Source organism: Rana temporaria, chromosome 4 (assembly GCF_905171775.1).
Source record: "Rana temporaria chromosome 4, aRanTem1.1, whole genome shotgun sequence".
Taxonomy (NCBI): Eukaryota; Metazoa; Chordata; class Amphibia; order Anura; family Ranidae; genus Rana; species Rana temporaria.
In genome coordinates, this window is record NC_053492.1 from 265,092,854 (window position 1) to 265,111,782 (window position 18,929).

Sequence of the window (18,929 nt, forward strand, 5' to 3'; positions counted from 1 at the left end):
GCCAGGGGAGCAGAGAGATGACATCATCTCTCACCGCCCCACACCAGCCCTGCAGTAACTTCTGCCCTCACTGTGCAGGCAGCAGAGATTACATCATCTCTCTGCTGCGTGACTCTGACAAGCAAAACACCACCTTAGCACAAGACAATCCGCAAGGTGTGGCAGGTGAGGTGGCAAGTGACAATCTGCATCTAGCGGCAGGCAAGCAGGAGACGTGGCAAGTGACAATCCGCAACATGTGGCAGGTGATGTGGCAAGTGACAATCCGCAACATGTGGCAGGTGATGTGGCAAGTGACAATCCGCAACATGTGGCAGGTGGAGTGGCAAGTGACAATCCGCAACATGTGGCAGGTGGAGTGGCAAGTGACAATCTGCAACCTGTGGCAGGTGGCGTGGCAAGTGACAATCCGCAACCTGTGGCGTGGCAAGTGACAATCCGCAACCTGTGGCAAGTGACAATTCGCAACATGTGGCAGGTGGCGTGACAAGTGATACACTCGGGGCTCCCAGTGATTCTGCATTATGGCGAGTTGAAATATTACATTTTATATTTGTCATGGACTTTGGAATGCTGAAGTGTATCTCCTTGAAATCTGTTACACAGTGGGGGGTCTTCTGCCCTGTCTTAAGGCTAACCCCCCCCCCCCCAGACGACTCCATGGTCTGGTGGAAAAGCATCGTTCTGTGTCTGGCTGTTTGTGTACATTGATTTCCCCCTGGGGCTTCTGTCTCATTACACATAGCAGTCCTTCTATTCAAGTTATCGGACCAATCCCTGCTGACACGGTTTCAAGTCCTCATTTGCATGGCTAAGAGGACCTAATTGAGAACTACAATGTATTTACAATTGACCAATAGGAAAGTGGTTGTTGGGGGCGGGGTGTTCGAAACTGCTGTATAAAAGTGTGTTGTGTGCATCTATTAAAAAAGAGTTTCCTGTTTGAACTTACATACAACCTGCCTGGTGTTTGTTCTGATGGATTTCGAACGGCACATAGCTGTAGTTCGAGTCCCGGTGCCTTGGATGACCGAACCATCAGACGTTGCGATCTGCAATCTGATTCAATAGCAGCAGAGGAGTGTCGGGAGAGTGGAACCGAGCGAGCAAGGGTCTCGTTACAATATTACAATGTAATAATATAAATAATGCACTTCAATCATCCCGATTACATAACAACCATGGTGCTGTGATCATTGAAGCGCCAACACCAGTCATTTCCCTGATAAATTGCTCTCCAAAAAAACTTTTCTGGTAGTGCCCCTCCCGAGACTAGACTCTGGATCCGCCCCTGTATCAGACTCGGTCTACAAAAACCTTGACGGATATGATCGGATGAAAATAGACAGACAGTTTTCCCCCGATTTCCCCATAGAGGAGTGCAGAACTGTCTGTCTCTGCTCTGCACAGCAAGCAAAGATGGACCTATCATCTTCCTGCCCAGCAAGGATCAGCAGAGAGATCCCTCGCTGAGCAAGCGGATTCCATTCCTGTGTGAAAGGAGCCCAAGGCTAGGTGAGTTGATCTAAAATTTCAAAAGTAGTTCAGATTCAGGAAATATCTCTCATATAAGATAGTTGGATATGGCTTAAAACTGCTGGGTTAAGTGATTGATGAGATGGGTAAGGTTAGGGATAACCTGCCCATTTATTGTATAAAATGACCACTGCTATTTCCACCTTTCCATGACGCCATAGCAGATAATGGGGTGAGTGGTGAGGCTCTGGTTTCTATGAAGCTGGTTGGGGTTTCATGTACTTTGATGTGCATTATGACAAGTATATGGTGAGCAGCATTCTTGTTTATTAAAGAACTAGCGGTACATAACAACTGGTCACCCACGCAGGGGGATTATGGTAAGAAAAGCAGAAAATAATGACATTAGTTGACATACGCATAACGTAACAGTTTCATGGGGGTAAAAGCCAATATTATGACCTCACGGCACGGTCCATGGGTTTGTAAAGGAGACTTAAGTCTGAGGACTTAGGAGCATACCATGGGGAGACGAAGTTTGGCAAAGGCAAACGCTGAGTGCCAAAGAACATAACAAACACAAAAAATAAGGGGAGGGGGAAATGGAGAAGGGAAAGGAGATAAAGAAGTCACAGCGAGAGATGAAGTTCCTGCAGGCTGGGGTTAGGTGGAGATAATTCTAAAATGCCCAAAGCTGATTAAATGCAGGACGAGGAGAGCATAGGACCACCAGGGTGTCCAAGCTTTTAGAAATTCCATGTGAGGGTCATGTAAAATACTATACATTTACTTTTTTTATGGAACATAAGGTTAGTCAAAATGATCTTCACTGCTGCAATAAAAGTGGGCTTCTTCCAGGCCCTGGCAATTGTGCATTTGGCAGCAATAAACAAACAGGTCACCAGCTTTTGTTCATAAGAAAATAGGCAATGTAGCAAGGCCAGTTTGGAATCTTTGTGGGTGGGCAAATGAAACAGTATTCAGAAGCCCAAAAACCCAGGTCCAGAATCCTGTTAAGCAGGGGCAAACCACCAGATATGCATAACATCTCCTTGTTGGCCTCACCCCCTGAAGAACCTGTCAATATAGGATGGGTTTGAACTTGCTATTCAGTCTGGGACCCAATACCATTTTAGGAGGCAGCCTCCAGAGCAGCAGCATTAAAGGAGCACTTTGCAATGAAAAACAAGTCCTTACTCCTCCCCTCGGGGTCGATGAAGCTAGCCAGGTCATGTCCTGACTGGGATATATAGGAGGCAGCAGGGGAGTCTATAGCGTTAAGGGAGGAGTAGATACTGGCAATGGTGCCCGGAGAACCAGGATAGTGTAAGCAGTAAAGTTGAACCAAAATTTCGTGCACCAAAACATTTTGGCCTGAAAATTGTGTTATTGGCATTCGGCCGATAATGGCATGGAAAACGCATGCAAATTTACCCCCCCCCCCCCCCCCCCCCCCCGATTTTACCAGGAACTGCTGTGCTTATGGTGTGTTTTTTTTTTTTCAAAGGTCATGCGACTCAAAAAACGCATCAAAAAAGCAACACGGGTGCGTTAATGATGCTTTCTTGCTGCTCTTTGAATGCATTTGAATTGGGAGGAGCGTTTTTTTTTTTTAACAGACAGACAAAAAAGCAGCAAGCAGGTAAAGGACCTGGCCAGTTTTTGCGATTCGGCACTGCGTCGCTTTAACTGACAATTGCGCGGTCGTGCAATGTGACTCCCAAACAAAACTGGCGTCCTTTTTTCCCACAAATAGAGCTTTCTTTTGGTGGTATTTGATCACCTCTGCGGTTTTTATTTTTTGCGCTATAAACAAAAATATAGCGACAATTTTAAAAAAACAAAACAATATTTTTAACTTTTTTCTATAATACCCCCAAAAAAGATATAGAAAAAAATATATTATATATATATATATATATATATATATATATATATATATATATATATATATATATATATATATATATATATATATACATATATATATATACACATACACACATACACATACACACACACACACATATACATACATATATACATACATACACACACACACACATGTATACATATATACACACACACACACACACACACATATACATACATATATACATACATACACACACACACACACACATGTATACATATATACACACACACACACACTTTTTTTTTCTCAGTTTAGGCCGATACATATTAGGACGACGTTTAGGAGTTAACCACTAGGGGGCGCTGTAGGGGTTATGTATGACCTCATATGTGTTTCTAACTGTAGGGGGGCAGGGCTGGATGTGTGACGTCACTCATCGCCTTTCCCTATATTCCCTATATGTTTACACACACCTCTCCCCGTTCTTCAGCTCCTGTGACCGATAGCGGGACACCGGTGGCGATCGGTTTTGCGGGTCCCGCGGTCACAGAGCTTCGGACCGGGTCACGGGCGACCCATGGCTGGGCATTTAAAGTGGGCGTACAGGTACGTGCCTGTGCCCAGCCATGCCATTCTGCCGACGCAAATGTGCAGGAGGCGGTCCTTAAGTGGTTAAACACTAACGAACGGCAAATTCACTTTGCACTACAAGTGCACTTGGAAGTGCAGTCGCTGTAGATCCGAGGGGACATGAAAGGAAAATAAAAAACTAAAAAATCTAGCTTGCACATGATTGGATGAGAAATTCAGCAGAGCTTCCCCTTATTTCAGATCTACCCCTCAGATTTACAGCGAATTCACTTCCAAGTGCACTTGTAGTGCAAAGTGGATTTGCCTTTCGTAAATAACCCCCATTGTGTTTGAGTCTATTTGGATATATAATTTAGTAAAAAATATGTACATACATATCACAATAGGCCAACTATTTCAATCACCTGTTGGAAAATTCTGGAACAATAGTAGTTAGGATCTGTACACACAGGAACCAGATGCAAAATCCTACTTTTTGGATCAGTGTTCAGATACTCTCTTGGTTGGGGAACAATGTGAACAGGGACTATGGTATCAGCAGTCTGCATATTATGTTACACTGCACGATGTGAAGGCAAACCAATGCTACAAAGAACACTATGGGGCACTGAGTAGTTTGGCTCAATACACAGTGAAATGTCAATTCAATATCCAACAAAAGGTATAAAAAAGGTGCTTGCTGTGAGGCCACTTTTAATTCTAGTAAATGGTTTTACAGATTCCTGGGTATGATTCTATTTCTGAAAGCTGTGTGTTTTGTTTTCAAATTGTCTCAGTCAGCCCACTGGTCTTTGCCTTTTGTAAGACGCAATATATGCACCTAGAATAAGATGATCAGGCCGGCAATACAGCCCCAGATCTTTCATAATTGGATCCGCTACATCCCGGACTTGAAGTTTTGTAATACTAAAATCAACGAGGAAGGAAGCTGCTAAATGCAATAAAACATATCAGTTTGTATGTTCTATTGCATGTATTTATAGCGATCGTCAGGCCCCTAGTGGTGAGAATTATAATTGGTCTCACTAAAGGCAAAGAACGTATGCGAGACTCACACCAGCAGTGCAACGTACAATAACACCATTACATATTAAAATCATCCAGTCTGAGCAGCCCAAAAGGAATAAAGAATTTTGTTGCACTCAGAATCTGGTGCAGCTGTGCATGGTGGTAGCCAGTCAGCTTACAACTTCAGCTTGCTTAATCAAGCTTTAAAAAGAGCCTGGGTTCACATTGGTCAGATCTGACATGGCAAATTGCATTCCAAATCGGCAGCTATTGCCAGCAATGGCCCCGTCCGAATCGGTGCGGCGCCAACTACCAAAAAGTAGTTCCTGTACTACTTTTGGCTGCTTCGAGGGGCGATTTGTATAGACATCTGTGCAGAAACCCACACAGATGTCTTTCAAATCGCCCATGAAGTCGGACTGCATTGCCGGGTTCCAATCGTGCAAGTTCAGGTGAACTCGCACGATTTTAAACCCACAGCAATGTGAACCTGGGCTAAGACCTGGAAGCTGACCGGTTTAATGCAGAAGTGAGCCCGATATTGCACTCTCCATCTTTAGTAAATAAACCCCAATGTGTATTTAGAACACTATGGGGCTATACTATAAAATAATGTTTTACATAGAAAGGCAAGATATTCAATTTGAATACATACTTACCTCCACAAATCCAGCTCTGGTAACTTTTGCCATGAAGCCAATACTACTGAGACAGGGTAAAAATCTTCATCTTCTAAATAAGACCCCTTTCACACACTCATTTCAGTGGCGCTTTACAGCCGTTTAAGCAGCGCTTTTAACCCTAAAGAAGGGGTTAAAAACGACTGTTGCAGCATTTCCGAAACGTCTTTCAGGCGCTTCAGAAGCGCTGCCCTTTCATTCCTACGGGCAGGGCGTTTTGGGAACACCAAATACAGCGCTCCCAACCCTGCCCAAAAGATGGTGCTTGCAGGACTCCCGCCCGGGAGTGAAAAGTCACACTTTAATAGCAGAGGCTATTTCCAGCGCTAAAGCTCCTGAAAACTGCACCATTGTGAAAGGGGTCTTAAGAAAAAAAATCCCTAAAGAAAGACTCCTAACACTTAAACCTCTCCTACCACTTAAACCACTAAACACCTAACTACCATGGCCTAAAATTATGCCTTATTATACAACCTACCCATTCTTTCAAAACTTAAAGCTTGACCCTAGGTTCACACCTATGCGTTTTTTAGTGCGTTTTGCAGTTTGCAGAAACGCACTACAGGCCATTTCACATGGTACAAGTTCACATCTATGAGTCTTGCGGCCAGGGCGTTTTTGGAAAGGGTCTGGGACTTTATCCCGCGTTTTGCAGGTAATGGACTTCAATTCCCAAAAGTAGTTCCTGCACAGATGTTTGTCAAATCGCCCCAGAATTGGACTGCTTTGCCGGTTTGAAATCGTACAAGTTCAGCTAAACTCACACGATTTCTAACCCGCAGTCAGTGTGAACCTAGGCTGAGACAATTGTCTAAGAGGGCATTTGTCATCACTTTGAAGAGATCCAAATGGGGATTTTCACATTCCGTACTTCATCGAAACTGAAAAGCTTTGGCTTTGGTTATATTTTAATTACCACTTGACCCTGTCAGTGGAATTATTATTTTTTTTTTAAAGTTACTTTAACAGGCCAAGCTATCTAGCAAAATTTGCATTTGTGAGGCTTGGGAGGAACATATATTGCAGTGGCAGTGGGGCTTAAAATGTTCAGCTATGTTTCATATAAAATGAAACACAGCTGAATATATAAAATGGAACACGTAGTTGTAACAGCTTGAAAAGTGTTAGCTGGACTTGGAACCAAAATTTTCTCTGAACTAAAATACATTGAAAAATACAAGTCTATACAACACCTGGCCACAAGGTGATAACATGACTGCGCAATTTCACTTCAGAACAAACCGCAATGTTCCTTATTACAAGAAGTAGAAAAATGACAAACATGTCTTTTTTGCAATGGTTTTGCAAAGAGTAGCCCTGAACCTCCTCTTGAGTCCCCTGCTAGCGCTCCTGGCTCCACAGCCCTGCTGAAAGCCCCCATAGCAATCAACTTGCTATGGGGGCACTCTTGCGGGCTTGACCCCGAGTCGTGTGTGTCTAGTAAGTGTCTGCTGCCTCCAAGTCCAGTAAGGAGAGAGAGCTTAAAGTGGAGTTCCACCCAAAAATTGAACTTCTGCTTTTGGGAACCATCCCCCCCTCTGGTGTCATATTTGGTACCTTTCAGGGGGGAGGGGGAGAGACTAGCGACTGATCGACCTCGGCTGCCGACATCGCAGGCGCGCTGGACAGGTAAGTGTCCATTCTTTAAAAGTCAGCAGCTGCAGTATCTGTCCACTTTTGGGTGGACCTCCTCTTTTAGGCTTACCTGTAGGCACAGTAAATGTCCACCATAAATACTGACCCGAGGCTGATCACGTTCCAGAGATGTGCACAAGAGCGGCTGATCTCCCGTGTCTCTGCCTCCTCTCAGGGCTATTGGCTCTCGCTGCTGCCAGTCACAGCCAGTGAACAGAGACAGAGCAGGACAGAGCCCCATTGTGTGTATATGGACACACAGAGCATGGCTCAGGAGCGACCGCATACAAGTGCCCCCATAGGAAGCAGCTCACTATGGGGGAACACGGAGAAGAGGAGGAGCCAAGAACGTCCGGTGTGGGACCAGAGAAGAGGAGAATCGGAGGTACTCTGTGCAAAACCATTGCACAGAGCAGGCAAGTATAACATATTTGTTTTTTTAATTTAACCTTAAATATCATTTTAAGAGAGCACCTAAAGTGAGCTCTTACACTCCTCCGAACACTTAAATGACCTCCTAAGACCAAAAAATCTTGACCCTAAACCTGAAATAACCCACTAATCCCAAATGCTAACAATAACTTACCTTAAAGCTTTACTTTTACTTTAAATAGTTGATTTGCCCAAGCTGAACGATCTGTAAAAACTGTATTCGCTACATACAGTATACAGCAGTGAGTTTCCGAGTGTGAGACGAGTAATTCCTGTCTCACACCTGGAACAAAATAGCGTTGGGCTGAGCCATCAATGAATACAAAGCTTCCGCTGGTTGCCCGAGTAAGAGATTCAGGCGAATGACATCATGATCTCCAACTCAGCACTTCAGAAGGAGCTTTGTATTCATTCATAGAACACAAAGCTGCCTAAAAATGGCTGAGCACCAACAGCCAGATGCCATTTTTTTCCATGTGGGACAGGAAGGTCTCGTCTCATACCCGAATTTGGTGCTACATACAGTTAAACAGCAGGCCCAGCGGACACATTTTGTGTAGGAAATAGTTTTTTTTGGGGGGGGGGGGGCAGCTTGGCTCAAACAAACTATTTAAAGTGAAAGTAAAGCTAGGATCAACTTTAAAATACATGTCATAAAGGAATGTAAGCTGTCCTTGCAGACTTCTCTTTTGGAGAATGTTAGTTTATCAAGCCAATGACCTAGAAAGATAATAAAGATAAGAAATTCTGATACTTTGCTTGCCCTAACAACATGAAGGTTTAAGGTCTGTGACTTAAAGTAATGAAACCCGACACAAACAGGCAAATAGCATTTTCATGGAGAGACCTAGCGATGGCCTCTCCTGACAGATGTGCTTTAATCTAAGGCACCACCTAACACTAAACCAGGGATATGCAATTAGCAGACCTCAAGGGACTACAAGTCCCATTAGGCATAGCAAAACTCACACAGCCAGAAGCATTACACCCAGAGGAAGAGGCATGATGGGACTTGTAGTTTTGCAACAGCTGGAGGTCCGCTAAATGCATATCCTTGCACTAAACCATCACCATTTTGGTGCATACTTGGTTTATCTCACTTCTATTGAATAATCACCTCATCCTGTGTTGGAAGAAGCCACACCACAAGTTAACAGCACCCAACCAAACTACAGGTACCGAAAATAAAAAATGTATAATTTCTCTTAGCCACTAGCCGTGGAATGTCACTTTAATGCTTTTCTCCATTGTTTAATTAACTGCAGCGGAATGTGGAACTCAAGATGACCTATTTCATGTGCTGACATCAGACAATGGCAGCGTGCAATTGTCCAGCTGCGTTGGCTTGTCAAGTGAATTATCTCTGCTTTCCAGGGTAAGCCCAGAGTGTGTGAATTTTCTGTACTAAAATTAGCAAAGTGATGCCAGAATTTCACTGGTTACAGAGATAGAAGGGAAAAAAATGAACATGGGTTAGAAAACTTACGTTCCTCCTCTTTAGGATCAAGCTGTGTTACACTGACAGATAACCGGTCAACGCGTTCTTGTAATGAGTTCACTCTGAAGGAAAAGCTGTGAGCCTCGTTGAACAGTTCCCCGAATATGTCTTCTGCATATTTACCTTAAACATAACAGAGTTACCGCATATGAAAACAGCAATTCAGAATTTTATCTATAATGCATTTAAATAGAAACAAAAGTGAAACAAACAAACAATGACGGTATTTACAGAAAATGTAGAAATCTCAATTTTTCTTTGGATACTGTTCTGTTAGAACATGAAAAAAAATTCACCATGAGCTAGGAGTTGATTTTTTACTAAAAGCAATTAGGCTGTTCACTTTTCACCGAAATTTTCTCCAAAACTTAATGCGGCGAAATTTTACTTGCAAAGAAAATAAAATTAATGCATTTTACTTGCACGTGATTGGGTAATGGACGTCAGCAGTGCTTCACTACATTCACTAACATTTAGGGAACTTTCCCTTGCAGGGAAAAGCCTGTTACTATAGAATATGTACTAGATTCTGCAGGACTCCATGGCGGTCTGGTCTGACCTCAGAGTGGACTCAGAAACTGAGGTCTGAGGTCTCCGCTTTGGATCAAGAGCTGATCCAGACGTTGCAGTGGAACTCGATAACTACTTCAAAGTGACCCTATCCTTCAGTTGCATTTATGATCATCTCCATCTCCAAAAAATACAATGCTTTTTTTGATAAACATTTAATGATTACCTTTTATATTTAAGTAACATTGAAATATACACACTCTACAAAGTACACTATATAGAAACCATTTATATTAAACCCTAACCTCACAGCAGCTTACAATTCAATATTACTGATGCAGTGCAGGATAACCGAGGCGCTTTTGAAACATTCCTGTGAAAAAGTATTGAACACATGAAAAAGGGGAAGTACAAAATGGCATTGCAAGCCAAGACACCGGCTGAAATTTATTAGCAATTAGAAAGCAATCCTGCTGGTTCAGTCTCAAATGATGGCCTATAAAAAGGTGTCTCATTACCAAGGTGTCACACAAGAAACATCTTATGATGGGTAAAAGCAAAGAGCTCTCTCAAGACCTTCGCAACCATATTGCAAAACATACTGATGGACATTGGTTACAGAAGGATTACTAAACTTCTGAATGTTCCAATAAGCAATCCAGAAGTGGAAATAACATAATTTCACAATAAACCGGCCACGATCAGGGGCTTCTCGCAAGATTTCCGACAGAGAAGTCAAAAGAATTATCAGAGTTGTCAAAGAGCAAAGGGCCACATGAGGGAGGTTCAGAAAGACTTAGAATTAGCAGGTACAATAGTTTCAAAGAAAACAAAACATCAAGTAATGCACTCAACTAGGGCCAAAACAACTAATCGATTAAATCGACAACTAATAGTTGTCAGGATGCAAGTGGTTCTTAAGGCAGAAATTTTCTTTAACTTGCTATAGGGTCACTCTATACAATACTTTGCAGCTTGCTTTTGATGTACTCTGAAGGCAACAGAAGCCAGAAGCGTCAGTTGGGGACCCGAGAAGGATCTGGGCTGCTCTGTGCAAAACCACTGCACAGAGCAGGCAAGTATTAGGCCCCGTACACACGACCAAACATGTATGCTGAAACTGGTCCGCGGGCCAGTTTCAGCATACATGTTTGGTCGTTTGTAGGCGCGAACGGGCCGAATTCCAGCAAACATTTGCCTGCCGGGCCTTTTCCCAGCAGACAAATATTCCTGGACGTGTTTTAAAACCGTCCGCTGGAATCCTGCCCGCTCGGACATGTACGGTCGTCAGTACAGACCTACCGTACATGTCCGAGCGCCCGCCGTCCCTCGCATGCGTCGAATGACTTCGACGCATGCGTGAAAGCCTTTAAATGGCAGGCCTGCCCACGTCGCCGCGTCATCATCGCGGCGACGACGCGGACACGCCCCGCGTAATGTTTACACGCGGACTTCTGTACGATGGTTAGTACAACCATCGTACAGAAGCCCTCTGGCAGGCATGTACGGTGAAAACGGTCCGACGGACCGCTTTCATCGTACATGTTTGGTCGTGAGTACCCGGCCTAACATGTTTGTTGTTTGAAAAAAAAAAAAAAATAATCACTTTAAAGACGCTGCAGGGAAGATCAGCATCTGAACCCAGAGAAGGTGGAGGCTGATAGACTGGAGGTAATAGAAGGCAATACAATTACATTTAAAGTAAACTTTTACCAGTATTGTGCATTATATTTAATATATGATCATATCCATGAAAAAAAAAATCTCAGCTTTTAGTACTACTTTTTTTTTTTATGTCTCTTAATTTTTTGAAAATGTTTTCCATACAAAAAAAAAAAAAACATACATATACATTTCCATTTCCAATTACAATCATTTGCTCTCTTCTAGAGCCTCCATACAATTTAAACTCATCCCTTTCACCCGACTCAAATACCTTTTACACTCATCTCTCTCCCTTTATTCAATAGTGTGGTTAACCTCCCCTTATTCCCCATTCATCCTGAAGCTGTCGTAGAGTTCTCTATCCAGCTCGCCCACACTCTCATATTTCTCCCCATGTCCTCTATTCCAGTAGGCCTCCCTATACAACAGTGGTTCTCAACCTTTTAGTGCCGTGACCCCTTGATAAAATATCCCAAGTTGTGGGGACTGCGAACAGTAAAAAAAAAAAATCGTAGCGTGGGTTATCGGCACCCAAAGCAAGACAAGTAATTTGCGCTCCCTGAGTCCCTTCCACTCATACAGTATTAAAACCTCATATGGTACATTTTAGGATGCATCACTCTCTCTTTGTTCTCCTTTCTTTCCCTTTTATCTCTCTCTATCCTAATTTCTTTTTTTTCCCCCCCATCTCTCCCTCTCTAGCCTTCTCTCTTGTTTTTTTCCTCTTATTCGTTCTCCCCCTTTTCTTTCTTCCTCCCTCTCTTTTCCATGTATTGTTTTTTTTATTCCTTCTGTTACTTCTTGGTGGGGGGGGGGGGGGGAATAGGATGAGTGGCAGTGCTGGTAGGGGGAATGGGATGAGTGGCAGTGCTGGTAGGGGGAATGGGATGAGTGGCAGTGCTGGGGAGTTCTGATCAGCCAACTTAGGTGCTCTTGATCAAGGTCATCTGCTGATCTGAGAACTATAGCGGGGACTTTTAATGGCAACTATAAGCACAGGTAGTGTAACTCATTGTGTGTCTGACTTCGCGAAATCTCGTAGAAGTGACACCTTTGCTGAAATTAGGAGAGGTCTCCTCCAGCCCTCCCACTTCACATTCCTCACCAGTCAGCTGACCTCTAGTCTCTGCCCCCCAGAACTGAATGGGCGGCTGCCAAGAGACTGAGTGGGCAGCCGTGGACTCCAGGAGCAGCCCAACTGGGTGGCCACAGGCTCCAGGGACAGCCCTGCTAGGCAGTCGCAAAAAGGCTGGAAGAGTGGTGCAGGCTTCAGGAACAGCCCAGGATTTGGTGACCCCTGGCAAATCATCATTTGACCCCCAGGTTGAGAACCACTGCTATACAATGACAAGTTACTGTTTACTAATTTTTTCCAATGTGCTACCGAGGGAGCTTCTGCCTTTTTCCAATTTAACACTATTGTTTTCCTAGCATCAAATAATAGGCCTACCTGTGTTCTCCTTCCCACCGAAACAATATTTTCCCCTACCAATCCTAGCAGACAGATCTCTGCCTCCTGTTCCAGGATTATTGATGTCACACTGTGGCAATCATTCTCAAAACCTCTCTCCAAAATACCACCATCTTTGGGCATAGCCAAAATATATGCATGAAATCTCCTGGGATGTCTGCACATCTCCAGCAATTCTGAGGATTTGTTGGGGAAATCTTATATAGCTTATATGGTGTGTAGTGGCACCTATGTATAATTTTAAATTGTATTAATTTATCTCAAAGTGATACAAGTATCTGCAATGGGAACCTCCATACCTCCTCCCACTTCTCCATTAAATTTGGAACATCTCTCTTCCAGTTTTCACTTAATTTACTTGTATCTGGGGGATGTAGTCCTTATAAAATACATATAAAAATTTGTGATTGTCTTTTTTCCTTTTTTTACCATTTGCTCCAAACTTGATTCCATTAATTGCGGGGTCCCCTCCGGAAACTGAGCTGACAAGGCATGAATAAGCTGCCTATACCTAAACGCATAACCCTCTGGGATATTCCAAAGCGGTCTCATTTCTACGTATGAGAGAAACTTTTCCCCTTGTAATACTTGCGACAATTTCTTCACCCCATATCTAGTCCATGCTCCTGGATCCTGAATCGAATCCAGATGTGGCAACTCAGGATTTCTCCACAATAGGGTATTTGGAGATAAGTTAGTTTTTGAATCTCCTTCTCTTCCTATAGCGGTTTTTCATATTTTAACTGTTGTTCTCATTGCAGGGGTTAGATCTTGTCTTGTTTTGATCCCTCTATACAACAGTCCCTGCAATGCCTCTACCGATTGGACCACTGCTGCTTCTAACATGGTAGCCGAATCATACCCATCTGGGTTCAACCATCTCCCTGCCGTCACTAATTGTGTAGCTATATAACATTTATAGAAGTCTGGAAAGGCCAACCCTCCCTGTTCCTCTGGTCTCATAAGTGTACTTAATTTAATTATAGCTGGTTTATATTTGCCCATATAAATGTAGAGAGCACTCCATGTAGCTGTGTGAAAAAACTCTTTGGCACCCACTGTGGAGAATTCCTGAATATATACAAAAACCTAGGGAGAATCTTAATTTTTACCAGATTTATGCGTCCTAATAACGACAAAGGCAGCATCACTCATATCTTTAGTTTCCTCCCAAGCTCTTGTACCACTGGATCTAGGTTTAACCTTCGAAAATCCTCAAACTAGATATTATTCTACCCAGGTATTTAAATTCCGTTTCAAGGGTAAATTCGGGGCAGCGGTTTCCTGTGCTCCTTGATCAATAGGAAATAATAGGGACTTACCCCCAATTTACTTTAAGCCCTGTAAAAGCTGAAAAGACATTTAACAACTCTAAAGCTCCCTCTAAAGATGGACCTGCATCTCTTTAAAACAGCAGCATATCATCAGCATACAGGGCTACCCTCTCCTCCAGCCCCCCACTCGAAGTCCCTGAATATTTGGTGTAGTCCTAAGAGCCTCTGCCACTGGCTATATTGCTATTTCGAAGAGCGCTGGAGAGAGAGGGCAGCCCTGCCTCGTACCTCTGTATAACCGGAAAAAGGATGATAATTTTCCTAACAACTTAACTGCTGACATGGGTCTCCCATAGATTATTTGGATCCACTTAATACATACTAATGGGAATCCCATCCTTCTGAGTATTTCCCACAGAAAAAGCCATTATATCTAGAGAGGCCACTGTCCTAGAGCCCTCCTGCATATGATGAGTATGTATATTTGTGTAGAGCCTACGTAAATTAATATCTTTTCTTTGTGGCATGAATCCTGTCTGATCTGAATCTATTATATTTCTAAGCAGGGGTTGTAATCTTAGTGTCAATATCTTTGTCAGTTCAGATCTATAATTAAATAGTGCTATTGGCCTATATGATGAACATAATTTTGGGTCTTTTGTATATATATATATATATATATTAGTGTTATATGTGCTTCTCATTGAATCTGGGAGGGCCCCTTTCATTAACCCACTTGTGAATACTTCTGCTAATTTAGGGGCCATTAATGCTCCATGTGCTTTTAGTACTAGTTTAATATAAAAGATTTATATCTTCCTTCCACCCTTCATATACTTCTGGGTGTATTTTTTATATTATATATATATATATATATATATATATATATATATATATATATATATACATACATATACATACACACATACATATACATATATAATTATACTAGTATAAAAGAACCCCTTATAGTAGCGATTATCTGCTCTTTTTGTACTATAAAATGGCCAACTTCAGTTTTTTTTTAACCCCATTATGACAGGCGATACAAAAAAAACAACAACACGCTACTGCTACTATAACTCTTAGGCCTGGTTAACAGCAATGTGTTTTTTGGTGCTTTTTGCAGAAAAGCACTACAGTTAATTTAACATGGTTTCCTATGGGACACGTTCACATCTATGCTTTTTCTCCCGCTGCGTATTTGGAAAGGGTCAATGACTTTTTTTTGGTTCAATAGACTTCAATGGAGAAGCTTCAGAAAAGCATGTAGTGCGTGTTGCCGTGATTTGCTTTTTTAAATCTGCCCAACAACAAATTGGCCAAAAGAAAGCAAAAATCGCAGAAAAATCACATGTGCAAAAACGCACAGCAAAAATCACTGCAGAAACAGATCAGAAGCAAACTGCATAGGTGTGAACCAAGCCTTATGCTGGCCATATCGATTTACGGATGAGAATATTCATTAAGAAAAATATTTGTAGATTTGCTGAAAAAAATAATAATGTTGTTTGAAAATTTCACTTGCTTTTAACATTCTGTTTGAAAATTAATGTAATTTCTGAACAAAAAATAAAAAAAATCACATACTGTCTGAAAATTACTTTGACCAAGAAGTTTTCTATTCTGCTCCTTTGAATTTTCCCGTCACTGTGGGCGAAAACTAATGTCAATTTGACTCCACTAACGAAAATCGAACAAAGGTTCTTATATATTTTTTTTTAAGGAAGACATGTTTTTTGTATGGCCAGCATAAGTTATAGCAGGCACAAGTAGCTTTTATCAAGCCACCTCTGCCTATGACAAGGTAGTCTGCCATACATAATATATTACAGTTCTCTCTGAAAATCTGCAAAACAGTCTTTCATTTTTTTTTTTTTAAATAAAAAATTTGATCCGAGTCTGATGATATTTACCAGATTCAACCTCTAATAGTATACAGTACATCTCTTCTGTCTGTTATTCTCAGAGTAAAGTACTACCTTACTGCTTCTCTTGTGGTTCCATCTGTAGCTGCTGCAGGCACACAGGGGTAAGACCCGGTTCACACTGGGGCAACTCGTCAAGGCGACGCAGCCGCCTGACAAGTCGCGTTCCATTCTAGTGAATAGAACCGTTCTAATAGGAGCAACGCAAGTCGCTCCGACTTAGAAAAAGGTTCTTGTACTACTTCGGGGGCGACCTGCATTGACTTCTATACAGAAGTCATTTTGCAAGTCGCCTTAGATGTCGTCTTCATGTCGCCTGGTCGAGTCGCCCCCGAAGTCATGCCACCCCTGTGTGAACCGGCTCTAAAGGAATTGTGTTGTTTTTGTGTCCACTAATAATAAATCAAAGCCAATGTTCTGGATCTGTAGCACATTAGAAGCAAACTACTTGTACATAATATAACTGGGTACTAACATTTATAGGTAAAGTTGATCCAATGGCATCTTGGGGGATCAGGAAGGAATTTTTTACCCCACTGTAGCAAATTGGATCATGCTTTGCTGGGGTTTATCGCCTTCCTCTAGATCAGGGGTCTCCAAGCTTTTCAAAACAAAGGGCCAGTTTATTGTCTTTCAGACTTTAGGAGGGCCGGATTGTGGCGAGCAGGGGTAATGGATGTCAATGGCCCAGCATCAGTGAAAATAAATATGGCCCCAGGGCTGGTGGTCAATAGGAAGTGGAGTAGTATACCATCATTGGTATTGGTGGAAGATATAGCGCCCCATTGTTGGTGTCAGTTGGAGAAATACTGCCTCATATCAGTGGGAGGAATAGTGCCCCTAGGGCCGGATAAAGGCTAGCAAAGGGCCACATCTGGCCCTCGGGCCGCAGTTTGGAGACCCCTGCTCTAGATCAACTGTGGGTATAGGATTGTGTATACGGGATTGTATGGTGTTTTTTTTATTTGATGAACTAAATGGTGTCTGAAGGCAAACACAATGGTGTCAGCAGCACCTAGCTAAAAACAAATAAATACAGGTACACTTACAAAAAATATACCATTAGTTATTTTAATTGGCTGTACATAAAAATTATTGTTTGAGGATTTTTCTTGTTACACCAGAGCCACGTAAATCAGTAAATTGCTTGTTGCTCCATAAATCACAATAACCTTTGTACAAAGTCAAACTGGAACAGTCTTTGATTTTTATTTGCAGTTATTTGTCTCTGCTGAGTAAGTTCATTTATATGCAAAGACTGTACGCACCACAAGCTTCCTCTCTGCAGACACTGCCAGGGCGGTTTTCTATGATCATTTCTGATACATACTAAAAGGCAATCAAAGCCATGAGATGACCGTTTCCTAAATCAGCTATTCAAGAATAGGTCAGAAATCTTATTGCTACTGTGTCCCCTGAGAAATGGCATTGCTGGCAATGTGTATGCACTGCGCTACCCCTCCCTTCTCCTGATGCCTAGTGGAGAATGCTTGTGTGACCAGAGCTTTCCTGTTTAGATCTGAAGCTGTGCCAAAAAATAGAGTTATTATACAAGATATAACCCCTCCCATACATGAAGTACTGAATCCTCAAAATAGAGGGACCTGTGTGTCCCATGATGTATTCAAAGAAAAAGGATTCTACAGGAAAGCATGCTGAAAAAATCCTATTTTCATTATCATACATCACGGGACACAGAGTTAGGCTAATATTCATTACTTACTGGTATGTGCCAGAGCAATAGCCTTAAGGGGGGGGAGGTGGGACAACACCCGTGCCCCCGTCATATGACGTACAGCAGGATAACAGCCGACAAGCGTCCGTGGCGATCAGTGGTGCGGTGTGTCAGTCTGACACAACGCTACACCACTCTCGGTAAAGAGCCTCACAATGTAAACAGGAAGAGCCGTTGAACAGCCTTTCCTCACTCACGTCTGACAGACGCGAGTAGATCAGCGCAGCCACCCCTCGGATGCCCGTCCAGGACGCCGGAATGGACCACCAGGAATGGCCACCCCACTAGACCACCAGGTATGCCACCAAACCACCGGGGAAATGCCAATCTGTCTCCAGGCAGCTGCCAATCAGTGCCCACCCAAAATGCCTACCAGTGCCACAAGGGATGCCTATCAGTGCCGCCTATCAGTGCCCATCAGTACTGCACATCAGTGCCACCCTGTCGGTCATAGGTCCCCTGGACCTTGGCACACATGTAGCCCCATTTCTCCTCTACAAGTGTGCAACGTTTGTTGTCTGGGGGACCTACAGCTGGGGAGCATTGATTTTTAAAAGCCGGGCAACCTTTCCATAGACTCCCGTGTTAAACGTCAGTCTAGTCATGGGCACAGTGAGGCATGCGGATGGACACCCTAGGCTTATACTCAAGTCAATAAGTTTTCCCATTTTTTGTGGTAAAAGACTGCTTTATACTGCTGATAGGAAAAGGCATTTAGCAGTTTAGCGCAATAAAACTGTTACAACACAACTGTTTCTGAAGCCAAATACCTCTTTATTTTTTTGCGAGGAACTGCAGCTGCTTGCCATTTAGCTGAATCTGCACATCCATAATATAGGCAGTTCTAAACACAAACTATCTTCACAGAGGGGTAATCATACATCTCTAAGTGCAAAAAAACTCTTGATGTGTGGATACATGCGAACAATGGCCGAAAGCTGTGGCTTGTCATTGCTTTATAAAGGCTTCCTGGCTGCGGCTATTCCCAAACACCAGTAAATCCAGCCATAGGACTTTGAAAATTCTTTAGGAACCTGATGCATGCCCCTTATTCGCAGGTTCAAATGAGCATCAAGTGGTGGGAAATCTCTCCAACAGGGACTCAGGTAAACATTATTATTAGAGACAGGAAGGTTTAAAACATCCGACA

General features: G+C 42.7%; 1 protein-coding gene across 4 annotated transcripts in view; it reads right to left on the minus strand.

Annotated features, from left to right (window-relative positions):
• The window catches only part of WASF1 (WASP family member 1), a 141,000-nt gene that overhangs the window by 54,772 nt on the left and 67,299 nt on the right, over positions 1-18,929 (minus strand). For all 4 annotated transcript variants that reach the window (XM_040350233.1, XM_040350234.1, XM_040350231.1 and 1 more), the window contains exon 3: positions 9,185-9,319. In XM_040350233.1, coding sequence (XP_040206167.1) covers positions 9,185-9,319 — 135 coding nt within the window. The remainder of the gene's footprint in view (positions 1-9,184; positions 9,320-18,929) is intronic.